The 25,682-nt window shown below is 42.8% G+C and overlaps 1 protein-coding gene across 6 annotated transcripts in view; it reads left to right on the top strand.

Moving 5' to 3' along the window:
• The window catches only part of LOC146798257 (inositol-trisphosphate 3-kinase B-like), an 856,729-nt gene that overhangs the window by 597,372 nt on the left and 233,675 nt on the right, over positions 1 to 25,682 (top strand). For all 6 annotated transcript variants that reach the window (XM_085625536.1, XM_085625539.1, XM_085625537.1 and 3 more), the window contains one exon: positions 958 to 1,042. In XM_085625536.1, the coding sequence (XP_085481662.1) occupies positions 958 to 1,042 (85 nt within the window). The remainder of the gene's footprint in view (positions 1 to 957; positions 1,043 to 25,682) is intronic.

The following is a 25,682-nucleotide window of genomic DNA, read 5'->3' as shown; positions in this document are numbered from 1 at the left end:
GCAACACCCTCACTCTAAATTGTTTTCCAGCACCACTGAAATCACAACCAATTATAATTTAACGTGGGAGTGAATAGGGCTGCACATCCAAGCCATACCATGGGGCAGGTTCATCAGCTATTGATAATAGTAACTAGCCACATAAAAAAATAGCTTACATGCTGAGAAGGGAGTAATAACCCACTGCCCCAGGGAATGTGACATGACAGGGCTAACAATGTTCTGCTACATAGCTGGGTAAAAACAGCTACTAGGTCCTTATGGTCTGTCAGTTTTGGAGAAAAAAAATAAGTTGCTGCAAGCCAGGGCTTTAAAATGAGAAATCCTTACCCTGCTCTTAATATGTCTTCTGCAGTAGGATCACAAATGAGTGCAGGTCTCTTAACAAAGTTAATAGAGAGGTCATTAAAGAAGCTTCTATTAAATCGGATTTTAATAAAATCTGATCCTAGCAATTTGAGATATTTGGCCTTCCTTGTAGCACCCTTTAACAATCTTTGGCAAATTGGTTTTGCACCTAAAATGATTTGCTTCCTCTCCCCACTCAGCTGTCATCAATAACTCTTCCAGCCACTGCCTCCCCTTCCTACCGCACTTCCTACACCCATGACTTGAGTGTCGCTCCAGTAAGGCACTTCTCTCCAACATCCCTTCCTCACCATTACCCATGTAGTGCTATGGAAACACATTATGAATTCCTGTACATTGCTGAGATTGTTTTGGGATACTTTCCTGTTTCTTTACGCTGTTGAGATGGTTATTGTGGGTATTTTTGCATTTTTATTTTATTAATATTATGAGCACAGTCTATATATATGTTTTTGTACAGAGTTGAAATTGGCTTTTTATGTGCTTCTCTATTTCTGTAAAGCCATTAAGTACTTCTTACAGTGTGGTGATAACAATCGAACTTAAGATGTAGTTGATGACTAACTCTTCGTTTCCCATTTTCTCTAGACCAAGTCATGGAAGACTTTCTTCACTGTGATCCACTGGTCCTTACAAAGGCAGAACTCCTGGGTGCAACTCGCTGGCCATGAGGGTGAGACTTATAGAACCACTATTTCTCTGGTAGAGATGAACCCTCAGTGGCTGACTTCAATCTGGAGGTTTACATGTATAGTTCCAAAGAGATTACTATTTGGCCTCTGCAGTTTAAAATGTACATGCTCCCATTAACACACATACTTGAATGTCATCAGGTTCACTTCTAAATGTCTGCTGGCAATACCCAAATTCACGGTTGATTGAACAAACCAAGGATCCAGACAAGTAACACAGAATGTCTATATCACATATTCTGTTAAATGAAAGAACATTTTTGATCTCGTTAAATAGAGTTAAAAAGAGATACTGGCATTTAGAGAGCCATATTACAACAGGATGTCCTTCCATGTATTTAAGTGCTTGGATCCGCTTGTAGGGATAGTAAACTTTGATGGAGGGAGACTCCAGTCACTATGTAAGCTATGGCTGGGCTATCACAACACCCAGCCTACCTGCCTACCTGCCCAATTTCTGTAAGATATAGGTTGGCTGCTCCATATAAGGTTGTCCTAAGGATCAATAGAAGACATCCTTAGATTAAGTGTTTATGGAACTGGTATGTGTAAGACAGCTAACGAAACAGCAATGCATTTGAAATATAAACGTCCGCACAAGGTTGGTAAAACTGTAACAATTTAATAAAATGAGGTAAGTCACACACTAGGGAACAAATGGTAAAATTGTTTCAAAAAGATATTGTGATAGAACTGAAAGTCACCAAAGATCTACATGTAGTCTAAAGTAACTCATTACTGTTTCAAAGGTCAATTACAGCAAAAAGAACATTCCAATATAGGGTGACTCTCTTCAAGAACATGTACCAAAAAAGTTCAAGACATATTTACTATAACTCAATTCAACACCTCCACACCCAAACCATCTAAGACGCCGCCCCCACATCCTACAACACAATAGTTGTTCCGTGAAAAAAAAAATCATAGAACAGAAAATGCACTTGAGCATCATATGCCCAAGTAAAGCCATGGGGTATGTTAACAGTACTTGTTTAATCAAACAGGAGAATATATCGTCACTCTATTAGCCATATTTAACTTCACACGTTCACTGTTCACCTAGGAAATCGCCTTTTCTTTATGCAAGTGTCTCATAAGCCTCTCCAAGGACAGTGTTTCCTGCACTTTCCAGTACCACAAGCCCATAATATTACCCAAAGCGTTTTCCAATTTCTTGCAATAATCATTGTAACCATCAAGAAAATCGGAATACTAGTTTCCAAACTCATAAACAATCTCTTCTTAAGAATTTTAGTAGAAAATCCGGAGTCACTGTGTATATCATCAGCAAGAAACCACAGTTTCTTAATTCATTTTATTGAACATTTGGAAACTTCAATCAACAATAGCAGTCTCATTCAATAATTAAAACGCATATATCTGCGATTACAAGTTGGTGGCTCACATATAAATAACAACTTACATAGTAATATGATATATGATCTCCATGCATTCTCGATACCTGGGGTGAAATGTAGATAAGTATACAAATTGAGTCTGCATACACATCACTGAACGGCTTTTCCTTTAAGAGAGTCTCATGTCATTCGAGAAAATAGGGCCGCTTTAGAAAGCTTGCCATCTCTTTGTGCCAGATATTTTGTCAACCTTTCTAACATAGTGCAAGGGTGTCTGCGTTTCAGGGGATGATTGTTTGTGTACAGGAAGGTGTCCCTTCCTGCACATAAACAATCTTTAAATTGCATTTTGTAACTTCTATGTGTTGCATCCTGCAAATAAACATTCCTTGGCATTCTGCTGTTTCCTTGTGCTGCACAGTGCAGCACAAATGGAAACAGCAAAAATGAGGAGAAATTAAACATTTCTCCTCCTTGCGCCAGGTAAGACCAGGTTTTCCCTGGTTTTAATTTTGGCGCTGCCCCATATTTACACCACCTTTGTAAATATGGGGCAGCGTCAAAATCAATGGGTGTTGCGGTGGAACACCCACCACAACACCCATTGCCCTCCCCTTTCACATTAAGTATAGGGTGAAAGGGTGCCTTATTTACAAGACCCTTTCTAACTTTGCCACTGGATTCAAGCTAGGCTAGCTTGAATCCAGTGGCAAAGTTAGCAGACTGATGAGGGCTGTTAGCCCAAAACCAGTCCCAGGATGCTTGTTTCCGTCCAGGGAAGACATGTCTTGGCAGTTCAGGCTGGACTGATCCCATGAGACACAGGGTCAAGACTGATTTGCATATAGCTGTGTCTGAACTGGGTTGGCGAAGTGAGCTAAAAAAGCGATGATGGATTCAACCCAGATCTGTGACTGGGGGTGAGTGTCTGAAAAGTTTCAGTGCTCCGTTAATCATCTCCTTGTGTTTATTACAAGACAGCATTAGGAGTGTGATGTAATACACTTAACACCCACCCATCACAGGCATCACCGGTTAGTGACCCTGATAATAAAAAGGACCATGCGCATTTCCCTGGATCAATTATCTAGTACCCTACTACTGTGTCCATATGTGTCATTCATTAGCATTTGGGCCTAACGCCCACTACATTAAAATGGCGACAAGGGGGTCTCGCCCCCGCATGTGCACTGTCGGACGTTTCGTGCTTGGTCATGGGGGAGTAAAGGCCTGAGTCAGAGGCCCTCCACCACCTGCTGCCAGCAATATGCTACCCCATGGAAGCAGGGATGGACTAGGAGAAGTGCAGTTGCATGAGGAGAACCTGTAAGTTGAATGGAGTCAAGCCGGGATGGTGGTTGATGGGTAAGAGGTGGGGAGTGCGGGAGCTGACATATGGTGACCGCACAACGTCAGGCGCGCCGCACTGCCACTGAAGGAGACTCAGCCCCCACCACAACTGAAGTGACCATTACCTGATGAAATGCCCACAAGCTGCCCCACCCGCCGCCGTGTTTCCTGGTAGAGTGGGAAGAGGAGCATTTGTTTCCTGAGAAGTGCAACACGGTTGAGCCCGAACCAGCGCTTCATTGAAGGTCTGCACCTCAATGAGGGGCAAGGCCCGCGGTCTGGGAAGAGACTTCTGTGGCCTAATACAAGAGGCGTCTACAGCACCCCGGAAAGCAGCAGCAAGTAATTAGTGAAAAGCAGCCCAGGGCAAAATAAACCAGCTCCACAAATTCAGGCTGGCTCCACCACCCGGGAGAATGTAAGTCTGTAGCGTCCCCACAACCTGCCCTCTGACAGCCACTGCATGAGTACCCTGCCCCCAGCCTGCCCCAGCGAGAAATAAAAAGGGGAAGTGCCCTTCCCAACTAAGCGGACTACACACAGCGTGCTAGGGCAGCTCTCACATATCAGAAACCCTGAAGCATTTCACCAATACTTGTTGCTGCAGCTACCTGCTGTTCCTGCCAGCCACCCGTGTCCTGGTGAGGAGGTGCTCTGCGGGGAGGCACACAGCACCAACAGAGCCCGACTGGTGTGTGTTGGAGCGGGGGGAGCTGTCCTGACTGGCTCTGTCCAAGCAGCAGGCGTGGATGGGGTCTGGATGGTGTGCCGGAGAGTCGCACAGCACTGGGGGACACTGCCGGGCCAAGCACCGGCTGTTTGCTGCCTGCACCGCCTTACTTTAGACCAGTAAGGCCTGTATGCATGTCCCCCTCCTCGCAGGCCCATGCCTCACTTAAGCGGCCTGCTGAGCACCATACAATACAGTAAAGAGGCAGAGTGACCAACCTGGCAGCGCCGTGCCCACCATTAGCTTGCACCTGCTACAACCTTGGAAGAAGAGAACATCCTGTGCCTGCATGAGCAGTAATGCCAGCAGCTTCAGAAAAGATGCCATGGCCTGGATGGAGCAGCGGCTACTGCGTCACCTAGCAGCTACACGCGACACCTCACCCTGGCCTGAGTGCTTGACTTCAAGGAGGCACGCTGATACTGTGAAGATGGGTGCAATATATCTGCCACACTGCTGCCAGTCCCAAAAAAGTCTATCCGTGACCAACGATCTCGCCCCAAGCAGCAAGGCATGCCTTTGGTTCCTGACGTCTGCCTACCTGTTGAGCACCGGTGGTGCACAGAGGTGCATGGAAGAGCAGTGCAGCAGGTAGAGGCACTCTGGCTGCTTACAGCATCCCGGTGGGTGAGAGTGCATGGTCCAGAGCCTGAAACCGCACCGACAGCCTCCGCTAGAGACACGCCACCTACAGGGTCAGAAAGGCTGCTACCTCGGAGTGGCTGCAGCACCACCTAGTGGCAGCTCTGTGAACTACACCCAAATGAGCAGATGATTCGAATGTGCCCCGATGGAAGATGGGCTGTACATATGAGCCCTTGCGACCTCACCTTACATAGAGCATGCTGCTGCAACATTTAACGTGAACTCTTGTCGACTATTTCTCATTCGAGGAGAGAGTGCTAAACCCCAGCGAAGAGTGGAAGCCCTAGGCTGCCCAGCCAAGACAGCTGCCAAGAATCTAGTGATGCCAAGAGCAGCAAAGCCCAAGGTAGGAAGCCCACGAAAGGCGCAAGGAGAACTTGCGCTGCACATGCAAAATCTAGTGGCTGTCTGATGCCACGGCAAATGAGGAAATTTCAGCACCCACCCCCAGTGGTGAATGAACACCCCCTCAAGCTCAAAAATGGACAAGTCAAGCACCAGGCGAGGGCGCCCCTGAAGGAGAACTGAGAGCGCGAAGTCAGAGGTGTGCAGAAGACCGCGCCAGCGAACCTGGCATTACAGGCAGGAGTCCGGCGGAAAGAGACCTCTCCACAGAGAGGAAGCAATGCTGAACAGGAAGAGGCTGTGCCAACCGTCTGGCCGTCCAATGCACAGAATAGCCACTGCTGGCCCAGCATTGAACATGTCACATGAAGTGAGCGACCCTGCCAAGCATGCCTGAACGGAGGCATGGGCAAGCTCCACAACGACACAGGTTTGAGGCGCCAGTACTACGCCCTGGAGTGAAAAAGGAGACCCTCCATCCAGGCAGAGGACCACCACAAAGATCCCAGAGGAGGGGATTGGGCCTGCAAGAGCTCCATGAGGAGAAGAAGGATGTCCTACCGATAGGACAGATCTGCGAAAGGTCCGCAGCAAAGAAAAGACAGTCATGAAGGAAGTGATTCGATTAGGGCCAACCTGGTCACTCGTGACCACCTCTCAGCCTTCGAAACAAATCAAGAGTCAGTCAGATAGTAGAAAATACAAACCAAAGTTATTTATTAGTCATACACTCGAGTGGAGTCCAGTCTGTCCAGCCTCCTTGGATTGCTGCAGAGGGACTGGCCCCCACCAACATGGTATTACGTGATATACATTTCCAGTACCCCTAAGGACACGCCCAGACTGGAATTTTCCAGTTAGTAGCTGGTGAACAAAGGAGACACAGAAGGATGAGCTGCACTCCTAGGCCCGGGTACATGTTATCTCAATTCCAAGGTTACTCTGCCTGTGCCCGCCACTCTAAAGGTGGGAACAGGCCTATCTAACGGGAAAGGTAAGTAATGACAAAACAGTCTATTCATTAGTGCAGCAAAGCTCAACCTTGAAGAAACAGGAAAAAAGAAATATCGAGGCTGCTTTCTGCTGAGGCAAACAAAATGAGACGGAAGTTTAGTTTCGGTGATGGTATAAAATGGCAACTGAAAACAAAATGGTGCCGCAAATGCTAACTTAAATCGTACAATGCTAGGGAAAGTCGGCCTAAAGCATTTTCTATTCCAACAGACCCTCCTTTCAGCATTTGCTAAACATTTTACTACTGTTTAAAAAACAAACCACTCCTGGCATACCATGAAGACTACTACTACATGTTAATACACGCATTATCAATATTCAAAAATGCCTTCATCTATTGGTATTAGGTCGTGGATATCCTTCATCATCATGGCCGCTGTCTTAGGGTCCTGTACTGGAACCTTCTGTTTGGGTGTCAGTATTTTTACACAATAAGCACAGCAAGCAGAAAGACAATGTATGCAGAAGCAACAGGTGAAAATTATACCAGCAATTTCAACTAGAAAGATAAGAATTTTCCAACCCCAGGACGTGAATAGATCCCAGAACCATCCAGAGAGTCCCTGTACCATTTTCTTTGTGGATGTCAGAGGCAAGCCTATGCAACTTCTGGATAGCAGCATATACATTAGGGGCATGGTCTAGGATGTATACACAACAACTACTACCAATGATTTGACAGACCCCTCCTCAGTCAGCAAGGATGACGTCTAACACCATCCTGTATTTTAAAGCAAGGAGCCTCGTAGCCTGAAGCTCAGCTTTGATATTTGTCAAAATTCTAGCTGTGGTATTAATGACACCTTCTGCAACTCTTGTGAGCCAACGAATGTTAAGGCTATTGGACATAGGGCCTTAAAAGGGTATGATACCCTTGATAGCATCTGTGAACTGCTGCAAAGTGGTATCTGTCTGATCTATATCTTTGGTGTTAATAACTCTTCTGACTCTGGACGGGTATGTGCTCCTACGCTGCAATCGATGGTCCTTATGGTAGTTGGACGGTGCTATATACACTGGGGGAAGAAGGAAAGAGAGGTAACACGTATCTGAACATCCCCTAGGAAGCCAAACATAAGCTTGGGACCCACAAACAAAATAAACATTATGTGGTGGGAGTAAAGGTGGGCTACTAGTCATACTCAACATGTATGTGTAATTGCAATTGCTCTCTTCCACCTTTACCTTCCCTATCCCCTGGACAAAAAACCCAGCTGTCGTGTTAACTACTGACACCAGCATCGCCTCATCCTTAGTAATATTGTGTTTCTGGAATGTTCGGAAATATTCTGTGGCATTAAACCCTTGAAAATCCAACATTTCATTTCAGAGCCATTTTTCGTTCTTTACCTTTTCATACATATTTATACAAGCTGTTGGGGACAATGTACTCGGGGTTCCTTGTTCCTCTGACCCTGTGGAATTAAACCCTCGGTGGAAACATATATATTCTACCACTGTGTGAGAGTCAGCAGATGTCATATTCACAGCGGAGGAATGAAAATGATGATGCACCATAGTAAACAATTCAAACCACCCCTCGCAACTCCCAAGATAGAATAACGGCATTGAAAACAAAACATCACTCTTATATGTAACTGAAGGGAGTAAACCACAGATCCAGCAATTAACAGCATTAGACCTATCGTGGGCCTGATACAGCATTTGCAAAAATTCATTGTCTACATATTTTTTTCGATGTTCTCCTTTATGAGGTGCCAAAGTAACAAATATGTGTTCAGGGGGGACAGGCATTGTACCAACCAGGGAATGTACTGGGTATTGCTCCTCCAGAAACCATGCAATACCAAGGACTGTTATCAGGAAAATTACGACAATCACTACAAAAAGTATTTTACTCTTTGTGGACCAACCAGACCAACTAGATCCATCCTGCTCTAAACGTGGTGCCGCAAATGGCTGCTCTTCCTCAGTAATAGGTCAGCCAAATGGGTACATTGTAATCAGAGGAAAGGAAATGCAATAAGGCGGATGACAAGAAAACAAAAAAAGGGGCAAATGTTCCCAGTGTCCATTTGAGCCTCACTGGTAGACTCCTATTGTTCATCAACGTTGGCACTGTTGTGCACCAGCGGTGGAGCTATTCCCAGCTCTTAAGGAAATACCACATCACTCAGGATAAGGTACCTCGCTCCAGGAGAGCACGTTCAGTCTATCCTGTCCAATGTCCGAACGATGCACCAATCTTGCCTCTCCCTAAACTACCGTTGGTACGACAGGCAAGGTACACCCTATTCTTACAGTCTATCCCTTCTAATCTGACTTCTCCTTTAGTGCACTGTTCCTCCGTCTGGGGCGCAGATTGTACCTAGCTACTCCAGGCACAGAAGGATCAGGAAAGTGGGGCTCAGGGTTTTCAGACACAGAGGGGCCAATGGACTAGGACTCAAGCACAAGTGGGCCAGTAGAACAAGGCTCCTGAATGGCCCTGACCTCAGGGGGCACTGCCGCATTCAACACTGCATCATTCTCATCCTCCATTTGGGTCCACATCAGCTGAGCATCCGAAAAAGGGACAAGGCGGGGCACCTGTTCCCACTCCGAATCCCCGACGCCGTCAAGGACCTACTGGTCCTAAGGCAGGGGAAGAGGTACTTTCGGCAGTGTGGTCTGTTTATCCAATTCTTTCGGCCGGCAAACTTGACTGCTGTGCGGGTGGCAAGGAGCACCTGGACCGGCCCCTTCCTCCGCGGCTCCAAACTTCCTTTCCTTTGAAAGTTATGCACCAGGATGTAGTCTCTGGGCCAAATGTTATGCCCGGGCCCCTCAGGTGCTGGTGTGTCCTGGATCTGTTGGTGAATAGAATGCAGACTTTTAGTTAACACATACAAATAGTCCACTAACAGAGGATATTCAATTTCTGAAAATCGTCGAGGTTGCGGGACGCCCCAAACATTTGCTGGGCGCCCAGACACAACCTTGTCGGGTGACAGCCCTGTCCTAGAATGAGTCATGGCTGTCGTTGACAAAAGGACTAGTGGTAAGGCGTCTGGCCACTGCAACCCTGTGCTCTCCCAAGTCTTTGCTATCTTCAGTTTGAGAGTACCATTGTGCTTCTCAACCGAGTCTGCTGACTGGGGGTGATGTGCAGCATGAAATTTCTGTCAGATATGTAGTCCCTCACACACTAATTGGATAACTTTCGCATTGAAGTGACTTCCATTGTCACTCCAAATTAAACAGGGCAAGCCGAAGCGAGGAAAGAACTCCTTGAGGAGCACTTTAGCAGTCGCTATGGCTGTGTTTTCTTTGGTGGGGTAAGCGTCAACCCATTTACTGAAAGCGCAAACAACCACTAACACATATTTCAGAGAGATGACTGGATTCATCTCTATGTAATCTAATTGGACGACCTCAAAATGGAAAGTAGGGGTACCCTTCCCAGGATTGTGCATCATACACACCATGCAATATTTGACCAAATGGGCAGCCGTCTTTGGGATAGTCATTGTGCCATACAGGATCTGACAATTTACAGATACCTTTTGCACTGATATGGCCTGGGCTGTGCGCCATAGTGACTATGGGGAGAACGTATGCATGTGGTAACATCCATCTCTGTTACCATGACTTATCCGTCCAACACCCTTCATCATCCAAATGTACTGTGCTTTCCTGCTATACTGCTAACTCCTCAATTGTTGCCTCCGTCTGAATCTCCTTGACATTTGCTAACATATCCTCAAACATGCTAACCTCGGGCACCCACCTAACTGGACCTGCTACAAACATCTTTTTCATTTTCGTTTGGGCTGTCTCCTTAGCTGTCTGGTCTGCAAATGCATTCCCTCTACCCACATTATCAGGTATTGCCTTGTGGGCACTACATTGTATTATCGCTAATTTCTTGGGGAGTGTGAGGGTCGACAAGAGCCTATGTATAAGAGGGCAATTTTGTATCTTCATCCAGTGGGAAGTGAGAAACCCCCTCTCTGCCCAGAGTCGCCCAACATTATGGGGCGCTCCAAAAGCGTACTGGCTGTCAGTATAAATATTGACAGCCAGTCCCTCACTCAACTGGCAAGCTCAAATAAGGGCAACGAGCTCTGCAGCTTGGGCCGACTGGTAGGGAAATTGTTACGTCTCAACTACCGTGTGTAGTTTTGTGATTGCATATGCAGCTGTTGTAGTGCCATCTCTGGTAGCTTTAACCACACAACTTGTAATACTGAAGGAGTCATTTATCTGATACAATGTCCTTGCAAACTGAATTATATTGGTATGACTACACTACACGTATAGTCAAAACTAGAATGATTGAACATAAGAGTGCCATCAAATGTAAGAGATCTAATACCAAATTGACTAGACACTTTCTAGATGCAGGACACACAGAACTGGATTTCAGGTGGGTGGTTATCGATAAACCCCATTACCACAAATTGATGGGTCCTCTGGAGTCTGTTTTATTCCATAGAGAACAACGATGGGTTTTTTGACTTCGGAGTAACAGTCATGGTTTGAATGATGAAATACCGTGGTGTACATTATAATGTTTACATACCCTAAGATTACATATTGGTCCATTAGTTCTTGTACCTGATTCACATTTACAATCTATGAGGTTGATACAGGAGAACATTTAATTATTTTTATTCACTGGTTCTTCTCCCTCATTGGACCATGGTGTTTTTCTAATGAGGGCATATTTCATCTTCCATGTACCCTACGTATTCACCACACTCTAATGAATTATTTTGACCTTTCACATTTGTGTCCCTGGCCAATACAAAGATGATGTAAACGATACAATTTGTTATACATTTTGAATTATGTGGGTGCTTGGTTACTCCTATACTCTCTCGTGCAACAACTGAAATTCATGGTAGACGCCCGCTTACACGATATATCGTAACGCATACATTACGATATATCTCTTGCCGTTCTTGAGGCTGCAAACCATTACGATAGACATGGTTGCTGTGACACGATACAAACAATGGTTTTTTCACGTGACGTTGGTCACGTGGTTAGACGCTGCATAGCCACGTCATATGTTACATCGGTCCCTTCCGGGTAGGAATACACTCGGAGAGACGAGGATGGCACTCCCGCCAGAGTCAGATAGGCGGACTCATCGGATTTTTAGGTAAGCGCTTTGACCCAACACATACGTGCCCCTATAACTTCCTTGATTACGTTTAGATATCTATGATCTAGATGTGAGATTTCGGCTCTTTACTGTCTTATTCGTTTTACCTGAGAGTCAGCACCGTTTCACTACACTTACGAGCATTATGTTTCTCACTTTTTGTCGAATTCCCCGTTATAGACATCCATAGACTAACACGGGCACCTCGTAGATATTGGGCACGATAGAATGATGAGTTTGCTACATTTGGTTCTCACCATGTTGTTTTAGTAAGAATTGGCAATTATGATGGACCTTTGTCTACACGCTCATTATTAACATTAAACCTATGGTTGTTGCATTTAATGGACAATGTTCAATTGGCATTGTTTATTAAGACAACTGAAACATGATACCTATCACACTTATGCTGTTAGATTTTTTGAGTTGTCACTTTTAGACACGAGGGGGGTGTTTGTGGTGTATGCTGGACCATATAATTGATTTATTTGTGCTCAGACCTATTCATTATATATCCCAATGACAGAAACCGACAGAGGTGAGTGACTCTGTGGACGGTTGAGTGGGAACACAATTATGATGTTTAGGTAAGAGCTATGATTTTTAATCCTTTGGGCACACAACAAGCTTTCCATGTTGTTTATCATTAAAAGTCACTTAGCAAAAATTGTGTTTTTCATTTTACAGAGCCCTCTGACCATCAACCAATGATGATTCATACGATTGGTCAAGTATTGAGGCTTTACTAATTGAAACTTTTCATTTATGATTTTTGCACGTTTATTAGCAGAGTGACATAGGTCTACAGGTCCTGACGAAGGCCCAGAACTTAATTGTCACTATGGCAGAAACATGTTGACCTAATTAGAACAAGGGTATATATATTCAACCCTTCTTCACTTGCTTTTTAATCACTACCACTTTCTGGGAGAAAGAATAAAGTTGTTGCCCCTTAGTAGGTAGTTTTTAAAAATCTTTCACTTTTGCACTCTGCCCCTCCTTACCATTTTGAGTTGGTAGATCCAACACGTGCTTTGCACTCCTGCTCTTTCCCTCTGGGGTTAAGTCGTAGCCCACATGGGGTACCTTGCGGTCCCCATGTGTTGGAGGAACCCAATGATGAAGCATGTCACCCTCGGGTGAGTGAGGGTTTTCGTCCACAACTTGGTTGTGCCCAAAATTTCTTTTAACACTTGCTACCCTATACATAGTGTGAGTTGTGATTATATGGTAGTGGTATAGGACCAGCTAGCTATATTCTACTTTAGACCCTCTTGTGTGTGATACATACAGCTTAAAACAAGAACCATTGACGTATAGTTCCCCTTGTGGGGTCTGATAAGGCAACATCCGTCAGATCTACCCGTCCCTTTGTCTCTTCCTCCGTTCGAAAAAGACAATCATGTATATCAATTTCCTCACTCTCAGAAGGGAGGGGTAGCAATGTGGCTGGGTTTAGAGTGTCACATCTTTTAATCGTGACATGTTTTGCAAAGAGAGTCAATTCATAGCCAGTCAGACTTGCACTGGTTAGGTTCTATGTCTTAGTTTTATTCAAAAGTGTATCCACAGCATGGGGTACATGACTGTGAGGTCGGTATCAAGTACGAGCCGGGCTGATTGCCCTATCGAGATGGGTACTGCAGTGACCACTCTTAGACAGCTCGGGAGGGCTCTTGCGACTGGATCAAGAAGAACAGAAAAATACGCCCATGGGCGTTGCTTACCTCCAAAGGCCTGTGTTAAGACAGAAAGCGCACAACCGGCCGTCTCATGTACCTACAGCACAAACAGCTTCATGTAGTCAGGCGTACCAAGCACAGGTGCTGAGCAAAGCGCAACTTTTAATTGCTCAAAAGACTGCTGACATTCAGGCATTCAAGGCAGGGGTTCATGCACATCTTAAGTGTGAGCAGGGGTTTCATTAGTAACAAATATTTAGGGATCCATTGGCGACAGTAGGAAGTAATGGCAATAAAAGCATGCACATCCCTCTGAGTTTTAGGGATAGGCATTTTAACAATGGTGCTGATGCGCTCAGGGGTCAATCTCCTACCCTCCTTCGACAGTAGGTAACCTAAATAGGTGACTTCCTGACGACAATATTGAAATTTAGAAAGGGACACGTTATGTCCGTGGTGAGCCAAATGCAGCAACAACTTAACCGTACTGGCTTTGCATCCCTTTTCAGTGTCAGAAGCAATGAGAATATCATCCACATACTGAAGCAATACATTACCTGAAGGGAGCGTGAGGGAGTCCAATTGAGCTTTCAGGGCTTGGCTACATATACTAGGGCTCCCAGTATAGCCCTGAGGAGCTTGACAGTCTGCCAGCTAATGTAAAACCGAACAAGTGCCTGCTGTCGGGATGGATCGGGATACTAAAGAATGCATTTTTCAGATCAATGACAGAAAATAATTTATTCGAGGAAGGAATCATCGTTAGAAGGGCAGTAATGTCAGGGACCACCAGGAACTGAGGTACCACTATTTGATTAACTTTGTGCAAGTCAATAACAAAGTGATACACATCTGGATGATCATCAGAGGACCCTGAAGGTGCCCTCTTAAGAATGGGAAGAATAGGGCTATTACACACATTCAAAGTCGTCTCCAAAAACCCCTGACTGAATCAATGCTTGTATAATCTGCAACAAGGCACGCTCCCCTGCTTGTGGTATTTTGTACTGAGGAATACGAGGCAAAACGGCATTGTCTTTAACGTTAATGGAAACTGGGGGAATTTGCAATAGTCCTACGACCGTGTCAACTGTTGCCCACAACGTGGGCGGCACATCCTTAAATTCAGCAGGGAGGGATGCATCTTTGGACAAACACTGCTTAGAGCTGACCATATTCGGACCCATTGTCGTGTAAACACCTTCCTGAGAACAATAAATGGTTGCATGAACCTTCTTTAATAAATCTTAGCCCATCAAATTCTCTCAGCAATTAGAGGTCAACAAAAAATGGAGAATCCACAGTAAAAGAACCTATAGTCAATGTGAGAGGTTTGGAAATGGGGCTTACAACCGGTACACCAGAAAATGCTACTGAAACATTATTATGGCCAGACAGAGCTGTCCAGGGGACCAGTGAACGGGAAATAGAGCCATTTATAGCTCCTGTATCCCCCAAAAATTCCTTAGCTGAGCCATGCAAATCTGCAGTAACGTAAGGACCGCTCTGATCTATAGGTATCTGAACTGATCCCTCACCCTGTCCCTGGCTGTCCTAGCTGTGAGACATCCGACACCTCTTGCAAATCATAGTCATCATGATAGTACTGTTTCCCCTTAGGGTCGTCAAAATAATTTTGGTCAGTGCAACCCTTCAATGTCCCAACAGCCTGAACCCTGTCTTGGCCACCATCCCAGTGACCCCGTCCATGAGACCCTCATCCCCTTGGGACCGCCACCTTTGGCAAAAGCACAGGACACTCGCTGCACCAGTGTCCCTCCTCTCTACAGAATGCACACTGATTGGGTCCTACAGGCGTAGTGTTCCTGCTAGCACGCAGTAGTTGTTGGTCCGTACCACCACGTCCTCTACTATTCCCTCGAGAAGCCTTTTGCAATAACACCTTTGTCTTCAATTCTTTGTTCTTTTTCTCCACCTTCTCCTCATTTTCTCTATGTTCATAAAACTGTGTCATACTCAATATTACAGAAGGAGAGGAGGTGGTCCAAGTGCTCTCTGAAGCCTGCAACAAGTAGCGATCTCAGGAAGCAGGTTCGTAACAAATCTGTTAACAAACAATCAGACACCTCCCTCCACCGACAAATCCTGTTCGCTAAAATCCCAAAACACCCCTTCAAATCGAGTGAAAAAACTAGACACACTCTCATCCTTCTTCTGACGACATGCCGTTAACTAGTCCTAGTCCACCCTTCTTGGTGGAATAAGAGAATGCATATAGGTAATAATTCGGCCGGGCAAGGCTAGTATATCAGCCTTAGGCTTCTCACCAGGCTTCCTCTCCTGGTCCCATGCGTTAATCTGATCCCAGGTACCACCCAATTCTGAAACGTGGTCCTGTGTGTGTACCCGCCTTCAAATATCAACGGGTACCAGCAAACCAAAGAACATTTTGTTATCTGCAAGCGTCATCATTGTTGATGAAGGGGCCTCTGTCAATTCCTTACATGATGCAGTAGGATTTTTCCTTGGGTCGGGTAACTGAGTTTTAAGGGACAAAACCTCACTCCTCTTCCATGCAGTATAAACCCATTGTTCCTGAAACCGGGCCTCTACCCGGGGTCTAGTAACAATGTTATGCTGATCCCGTAGCTCTGGTATTTCAGGGTGATATATGGGATGGACTTCCCTCATCGGGAATTGGGACACTGTCTTTGGGCTCTTCTCAAGCAGCTTACCTCGATAAGCGACCAGTGTTGCTACATTATCAAAGACCTTACTAGGTGCCATATCAGCAGCATACACATTGTCCCTAATATCATAAATAATCTGAGGTGCTGCATCATTGAAACACTGTTCCCACAGTCCAATCAAAGTAGCCGACATGTGCTTAAGGGCGTGCTGCTGCACAAATGGCTTATAATCTTTCATCACACTCCACACATCCTCCACACTGTATATAACTACACCCGAGCACACCAGTAAAATATAACATAAAGTGTTTAACAACAAATGCACACTAATTGTCTTGATATTTCATTCCATGTTCTTCTCTTTATTTTTCTTAGGTCCAGCCAACACGTGTTTTGTCGCCCGGGAGTACCCGCGACTTCCTCAGGGCTGGAAAATGAATAGATGTACACCATTTGTATATGTGTCTAATATAAGAGCTATCTAAAAGTAAAAGTGAGGTGAGATAATTGTGGAGCCCGAAAGTACAGTCAGAAACAATTATAACAACATATCACAGTCTAGAATCAGCCATTGAAAAATCAGATGTAATGACAGAAAACCCACGTTGCTGAAAAAGAGTGACGTCAGTGTATAAATGCCTCCACAAGGAAGGTGCCAGAAAAAATTGTTAAATTAAATCGCACCACAATTATTGGTGTGGGAAGTCAACAGAGATTGGAAGAAGAATAAAGGCCACCACTAAAAGCCAAATGTGAGAAGACCCCCGTGCCGACATAGCTATTCTTAAATCATATCTACCTGATGACCAGTTATATTCGTCCTGGCCACTTGGACAAAAAAGTGATAAATCGATGCCACAAGATATACGATCTGAAAAAATTATGTTTAGATTATGGTTAATGGTAATACACACGAAATATTATCCAAAAGCCAGAGAAACTAGAGAAATTCAGAGTGAGCCCTTGGCATAGAAACGTGATCACTGATCACTGAATTCAAGCTGATTAGCACGTGTAATGCCGTAATCTATTGTCGGTTTGTGAGTAATATTACTCCAAATGCAACCGGCTGTTTCCCTGAATGATTATCGGTATCTACAAATACACAAAAAAAAAAACAACAATATAGTAAACTGCAATCATGTATCACTCTCAAGAGATATCACGTATGACCACAATGAGTAAAAACAGTAACCTAGGAACAGCCTTTTAGCGATAAACGAACGATGTATAACAGTAAAATACAGACGAAACCACTCACATGAAGTTTCCGTGTCAGGTATGCAGCTCTAATGAAAAAATAAAAATGTGTAAGTATCGTAAAGACAGAGGAGACCTGACTGATATCCCAACAATAAGCAAAATCACTAGCACAACCCTACCTCAATATCGATGGCGAAACGTCCGTACGACTCTCGGTCCTCAGTATTGACCCAGAGTGGTTTGAACCGGAAATTCAATGATTATATCCGGTTCAAAATAAAAGGAAAAAAGACTAGCCTAGATATAGGCTATAACGTCGGTAAGCCGCGACGGCCATAATGCAAGTATTGTATTAAACATACATATAACTAAGGGGCTATTAAGTGAAATACCTCGTCGTCCATAATTATGAAAGCAATCTGTGTGTGTACTAATGCGAATTAACCATATACTGTACGAAAATCCTGAAGAATACATAAGTTAAATTGTCACGATCACAAAGTGAATCCGTGTAGTTACCGGACAATCAAGTATCCAAGAGTGTGAATGGACTGTGTAAAAGAGAGTATAAAACGGATAATAAATCTGATAGAAGCCAAAAGGGAGGACTTAAAAATTGAAGAGAGTCACTCTGTTTATAGCAACGTGAGTGTACAAAATTATAATCTAAGAATACAGTCGCAAGTAGATTGAGAACCATCACATGATGAGTATAGTCAAAATAAACTGAACATATTCACATGCCTACCGATAACGTATGCAAAAAAATAAGTTAACATGAAACGAATTAGATACATCACAACTGGGTCATATGTCATCCGGTGGATTAAAACATTTACTGTAATGATTTTATTACAATTATATATTACATTACTGATGTGTTACTGGTTCAAGCTGTAAAAAGCTCTCCAGATAAGTGACCAGCTCACAATGCCATTCATGTCATAACATATGAAAACTAAGCTATGAAGCAAGTGTACAATGTCAGCGCAATGCACCATGCACGTAAGGTTGATGAAAAATTAATCACCCAAAAAATAGTGTAGCTCATGGTCTAAATTAAGACCATGTTCAACCGCGCCCATTTTCATGATCCAAACTGCTTCGCTGCGTCTCAATGTTAATTCCATATTACCACCCCTGGGATCCCTTTCAATCTTATCAATCCCACAGAAAGTGAATATTTTATGTCTATCCTGTGTTGTACATTCATTTATATGTACTGCAGTAGGGTATCTTGAGTCTTTGTATCTGATCGCACGTCGATGTTCACTGATGCGTACTTTAAGAGGTTGAATAGTACTACCAATGTAGAATTTGTTGCATTTACATTGAAGCATATAAACCACATATTTACTATTGCAATTTATCATTTGTCTGATCATACATTTTTTACCCATGGTGTTGGTAAATTCTTTTTTCTTATCCATGGCCAAATCACAGACCTTACAGCTACCACATTTATGAAAGCCCGTACAGCCTTGTGATAACCAATTATCAATTGGCTTATGTTTAGCATAGCTGGGACTGAGTAAAGACCTGATGGTCTGGCCTTTCCTATATGTGATTAACGGGACATCTGCTACTTGTTTCTCTAGATGTTTATCTGCTCTTAATATGTGCCAATGTCGTTTCATACTGTTCCTGAGTCCCACAGCAAGATCATTGTAATCAGTAACCATTCTGAGAACCTGTGATTGTTTAGTTCTCCGTGGTTTATCTATCAATGTGTCAACTCTATCAATTACAGAAATCCTGTTTTCTGCTTTGTCAACAATACGTGTGTCATATCCTCTCGCAATGAAGCGGTTTCTCATGTCAGCCACACAGGTTTTAAAATTCGTCTCATCACTACAGTTTCTTCTTGCCCTCACCAATTCCCCATATGGAATAGACTCCTTTTGATGTTTAGGATGTGCACTATTAGCGTGCAACAATGAATTGCATGAGGTGGGCTTTCGATGCAATCTACTGTGGATATGATTCTCATCAATAAATAGAACCACATCTAAAAATTCTATTTCTTTATCACTACAGGTATATGTGAATCGTATCCCCATCTCATTGGAGTTCAAAAAATCACAGAAAGATGTAAAAGTATCTGTGGTCCCTGACCAGATCAAGATACAGTCATCAATATATCTTCCCCAATAAATAATGGAGTTGCACCATGTTGTCCCTTTTGGGCCCCAGATCCACTCCTCCTCAAACCAACCCATGAAGAGATTGGCATACGAAGGAGAGAACCTGGAGCCCATCGCAACTCCTTGAGTCTGTCTGTACCATTGTTGTTCAAATACAAAAACATTATTGTTGAGAATAAGTTTGATCATAGTTAAGAGCATTTGCACGTGTTCCCATTGTGTAGCTGGTCTGGTATTTAGAAATTTCTCAGTAGCTTTAATTCCCAAGTCTTGTCTGATACATGTGTAGAGAGATGTCACATCTAATGTAGCCAGGATCATGCCTTCTTCCCAAATCACATCCGCCAATATGCCTAATATGTGCTTGGTGTCCCGTATATATGACGGAAGATTTTTTACTAAGGGTTGTAAGAATAGGTCCACATAATGTGACAACTTTTCTGTGGGCCCACCTATACTTGAAATAGTGGGTCTGCCTGCTGGAAATTGTAGGTTCTTATGTATTTTAGGTAAGGTGTAAATGCAGGGGAACCTAGGTTTGTCAACTTTCAAATAAAGATATTCATCCTGATCAATTAATCCCTTATTGCGTCATTCAATTAACAAAATGTTGATATTATTTGTAAGTGAAGTAATAGGATTCTCCTTGAGTTTCGTGTAGCAGATGGGGTCATCTAATTGTGATTGAATCTCCTGATTATAATCCTTAGTGTTCATAATCACAATATTGCCCCCTTTGTCTGCCTCCCTGATGGTTATATTCGTCATGTTTGACAGTTCATATAAAGCCTGTCGTTCTTTGATAGTTAGATTGTCCTTATGTTGATTTTTCAATTTCTTTTTGGTTTCTAACATATGGTTACGTTCTTTTGTGACTAGTTTGAAGAAGACATCTATGTTGTTATCACTTGAAAGAGTTGGAATCCAAAGTGATTTCTGCTTAAGACCACTGGATAGATTGAAATCTATTGCAATGTCATGATCCATAAGCAATTCCTCAATACACATGTGGTCGCGATCAACATCAGTCAATGACAAAAGCAATTCCGCATCCCTGATATCCATGCATTATGGCCGCCGCGGCTTACCGGCGTTATAGCCTACATCTAGGCTAGTCTTTTTTCCTTTTATTTTGAACCGGATATAATCATTGAATTTCCGGCTTCTTTTTAAAAGAAAACAGATTCACTATTTATGCTGAGCAGATATTTGCAAATATCTCACCACGATTGGTCCTCAGACCTCATCAGATACAAACCAAAGTTCGCCAGGAACTCAAACTAATTCAAGCGCTTGTCCAAAAACGGTCCTCAGACTGTACCAAACACAAACAAAAATGGAGCCATAGCCCCAAAGACCCAAAGCAAACTCAAAAAAGTCAAAAGATACTTTATTCGACAATTCAATGCCATAAAAGTGAACATATAGGAAGCAACATTTCATCAATAAAAAGACATTGCGTTACAAATGACAATTAAAATTGAAATTTTTTAAACCAGAAGATAAAGTTACAATTATTGGATAGAGCAGAGGGTTTCATATAAAGTGCATAGTTCCAAATTCATATTACTATATACAGGAAGCAAGTTAAAATTCCTAACTGGGGCAGATGATAACGTCTAAAATATCGAATACTAACTGGTGGAGTACAAAATACTACATTCACATTATCATAAATAGTTGGACAAATATTAATATTTAAGAAATTAATTTTAGTACTCACTACAATTTAAAATGACTAAATAGAACAGGGGGTATCCAGTGACGTGCAAAATGCTGTAATATAAAGTGCAACGTGCTAAATTTACAATTTAAATAACAGTAAACATTCAAGTAATCATGATTACATAAACAAAAAAGATGATTTGATAGTAATTGTTAAAATGACAACATTTTTCTACATCTAATGGCTCCTGATAAAAAACTTGCAACCCCAAAACAGACCATAGGTGAAGATAGCATTTGGAGGTATAGCAAAGCGGGCCTAACTTGAAGAAAATGGCAATCTTTAAGAAGGGGAAGTATAAATCTTTTACGCAACTGAGCATAAATATCATAGAAAAAGATAAAATGTAAGGTATCCTGTTCTGAAAAATCGGCACAAGGACAAGGTTTACGAGTATCTAGTTTCGAAAAACCTTGTGGGACAGCTAAAAACCAAGGGATCAAGTGTAATCGAAATCTTGTTAACAGAAAACGATGAGAAACATTATTTAGAATCGGTAAATATGGTTGAACTTGATTATGCAAAGGTAATGTGATATATCTTCTAACCGTTGGTTTTATTAGCTCCTTTTCCTCCCTGCTTCTCCAAAAACTGTGATTTAATGGCTCTAACTTTAGATTTGCTCATCGGTTTCGGCCTGTTATATAAATCTGGGCAACCTAGCCATTTAGTCAGGTGCATTATATACTTCAGCCATGGAATATCCTAGGCTCTATCCAAGGCTATACAATCCATGATTACCAATTGGTTTAGTTTTGTGCTGGGGCTAGCCCAAACTCTGAAGCAATGTAGCAAAGGGGATATCGCTATCTCATCCTCAATATACCCTACCCCAGCCTCTTCATGTAAGATAAACGCCGGGGTGGTGGAAGGTACCGCCAAAAGTTTACGTAAAAACGTATCTTCGGCTCTTTGAATCTCTTTACCTTCCTTATAGCCCCAAATATCACAACCATAGGATGCCATGGGGATACACTTTTCTTTATAAATTTTCAACAGGGCGGGTAAAGGTTTGGTTCCTAGCTTCTTTGCAAAATATAGGGTAGCCCCCTTTACTCTGGTCAAGGTATTCTTTATTTGTATAATTTGTGCTCCCCACTACCCACGGTCATCAAAGAGTACCCCCAAATAAGGAAATGTTGGGACTTTTGTTGGTTCGACCCCCTTGCAATGAAATTTGAACTTCGGGGTTTTTCGGGAGCCAATAGACATTATATGTGACTTCTTAAAATTTATTGATAGATCTAAAGAATCCATAAAAACTATAAAACCATCTAGTAATCGTTGGAGCCCCACATCTGTTCTTGCAAGTAAAACCGTATCATCTGCATATAACAATGCGGGTATTTTCTTGTCACCAACCCTAGGGATATCTATACAGCTAGTTGTTAAAAAATCCCCCAGCTTATTTATATACAGAGTAAAAAGGAGGGGGGTCAGTATACATCCCTGGCGTACCCCCCTCTTTACATCCCAAGGGCTTGTCAAGTCACCATTTTTATTATATCTAACTGCGGCCCTGTTTTTTTCATGAATCTTGAGTAAAAAAGCCACTACCTGGGGTTCAAGGCCCATATCCCTTAAAATTAGCCATAGTTTGGACCTATTTACGCAATCAAACGCTTGTGTCAGATCCATAAAAGCCAAATGTAGTACTCCCTTTTTGTCAATCGTATACTTTCCTATGACTAGATGTAAGTTAAGACATTGGTCCAGAGTCTCTTTGCCTGCCCTAAAACCATATTGTAATTCGGAAATAACGTTTAAAGGGTCTAGCCAAGTCGTCAGGCGCTCTAGAATGACTTTGCCCATAATTTTAACAGCAGAGTCTAAAAGAGATCGGCCTATAACTTATATGGTCAATGGCTGCCTTTCCCCAGGATGACGGGAGACTTTGTGAATACGGCGCATTAAAAACATGTGCTAAAATTCTCGACCAAACACTAGCGACAGCCTTAAACAGGTCTGCTGGGACCCCATCGAGGCCCGGAGCCTTTCCCCCCCGCTGTGGATAAAATTACATTATAAACTTCCTCTATGCTAAAATAAGCTCTGCACTAATATGCTCAACCTCCACGGGCTCTGTAATCTCCTCTATACTGGCATTATTAAAAATACGGCTAAAGTGCGAAACCCATTGGTCAGCTGGAATTAAACACGCTTTATTTAAATTTTTGGAGTCAGAGAGGAAAGGGCTATTGACTACTGACCAGAAATTTGCGCTATCTTTTAATACGCATGCTTCGCTCAGGGCTTCCCATGCCTGCTCTTTTAACTGGTTCTTTCTGTTTTGAATAGCCAATTTGTAGGCCGTCCTTTTAGCTCTAATTTCTATTGTATCTCTGGGGATACGTTTGATGGCCTGTAAAAGCTCCCTATGAGTTTTAGAACAAGAGCTATCAAACCATCTTTTGGCCTTCGAACAGCTGACCTTGCTCACAACAGTAAGGTTTGCAGAGATTTGTTTTGTTAATGTTTCGAAGGCTTCTAAAATGGTATGGTCATCCGTGGGTGAATCTAGGCAGAGTTGGATTTCCGAAGCACAAGAGGTGTACAGGTTTTCAAGGAAGCTATCTGGGATAATCCTTTCCCATTTTAACCTGCGATTTTGATCTTTAGTTGTGATATCTTTATTTATAATATGGGTAGTTATCCCCTCGAGTTCAATCGCAGAGAGTGAGATTGTAAGTATAAGGGGATTATGATCACTGTAACATGACCAAGAAACTGTAAAGTCCACAATATTTGAGGCTAGTGATGCAGTCTTAAAAATATAGTCAATGGTACTGGACCTTCCATTCCCTGTACAAGTTGGTACTGACTCCACGCTGTTTTTTTGCCAAAGACATAGTAAATTATGGGTTGAAAGGGTATTTTCCAACAAAGTGCCAGCTGGTGTATGTTCAAAATGATTTAGCGTAAGGGGAAACTCCCCTTGGTCCAGTTCAATAATACAGTTTAGGGTACACGAATGAATATTAAAATCCCCTAAAATTATTAAATCATAATGTGAAGATTTACCCTCCTCATGATTTTCCAGAAACTCCTCTAGGATTAGCAAATGTTCTAGCTCGTAATCTCTGGAGAAGGAATTCTAAAAATTTACTACTAGCAAAGTGGCACGATTTATAAATGAAAGTTCTACCGCTAGCAAGTGGTGACATTTACATTCAACCATTCTGAATTTACAGGAGAGTTTTAATGAAAACATTAAAAGTAAACCCCTCGTGCTCTACCCATATTGGAAGGAATAGCATATTTACAAAAAGATTTAAAACCATCTAAATAGAAAGTCATTTACCTCCCACGTTTCCTGAAAGGCAAAGATATGATGATCTGCTGGAAACATTTCCCAGTTTTAAAGGGCCCACTATATTCCACGACAAAATTTTCTCATGGACATTCAAAGATGAGGGCGTTACAATGTGGCGATCCACAGGCTCAATTAGAGGTAATATAAAGGTAGGCAAATTTGAAAAACAGTGATTGATCACAATGTTATCTAATAATGCCGGTGAAACCAGTCAATCTTGTTGGTCCAGGTCCGATAGGGGAGAAAACCTATTATGTGTTTTAGTAATGAATGGGGCTATAATGTTATGCTCAGTGGAGGGCTTATAAAAATGACCTAGGTGCAACGGTCAGATCTTAGTTGTTCTGGCAATGTTTGATCCATGGGATGACAACAGAGACCTCACCATATTTGGGTGACAAAAATTAATAACAATGCAGTCACCCTGAATGTCCTTAACGTGAATCCCAACCCACCCAACCCTGCGGGCCATAATGATTTCTCCAATCTGTGACTCCCAGAGGCCCCTATGTTTTATGAGCCAGTCTGCACATTTATTTCGGAGTTGGTCCCAAGATTCTCCCTGATTCCTTCTAAGAGGGGGTACTCCGGCTAAAACTGGCACATATGGGCAAGCAGCGGGAGGTAAGTTTAATAACTCATTGCAGGGTATTAAATCATCTAAGGCCTCAGGGGATGATGTACCCTCTCTCTGTGGTTCCAAAATCGAGATAGTCGGACCCTGATTAGTCTGCGGCACTACGTTAGGGTTGGGAAGTGAGGGGGCATTTATAGGTGGTGAAGATGCTATACTTCCAGCATCACTGGGGGAGTCTCTTCTAGGCTCTGTTTCTACTGATGATAGTACCACTCCTAATGTAAAACATCCCTTAATTTTGGTACAGGTAACCCATGAATCCTTAGAGATGGAGGAGGACAACAATGGCTGTGAATTTGGGTTTGTAATATTAGCAGATTCAAAAATAGATTCAAAAATAGTTCCATTGATGCTTCCCCCCACAGTCGTTACCTGCTTAACGGATTTTATTTGAGAGCTTATATTATTAGACAAGGTGTCTAATTGGTCTAAGCGTTTCCATAGGGAAGTGAAATGTTTATCAATCAGGCCTTTAATACTAGTTGAAACAATGTTCACAATATTTTCTATAACATTTTTGTCCAAAGAACCACCCAAAGGGCAAGAAGAATAACAGGCAGTCTGAGTAGCAATTGACCTGCTTGCAATAGTGACAGAAGCGTCTGTCACAGGGTTAGCAATAGAGGTAGAGGTAGAGACGAAAGGAGAGCACTTAAGCCATGAACTCATTGAGGTACAAAGCAAACTCACCTGGTGCACACAGGCCAAAC

This window comes from Triturus cristatus, chromosome 9 (genome assembly GCF_964204655.1).
Source record: "Triturus cristatus chromosome 9, aTriCri1.1, whole genome shotgun sequence".
Lineage (NCBI taxonomy): Eukaryota > Metazoa > Chordata > Amphibia > Caudata > Salamandridae > Triturus > Triturus cristatus.
The sequence above is the reverse complement of the archived record's forward strand: the minus strand, read 5'-3'. Positions and strand labels throughout refer to the sequence as shown.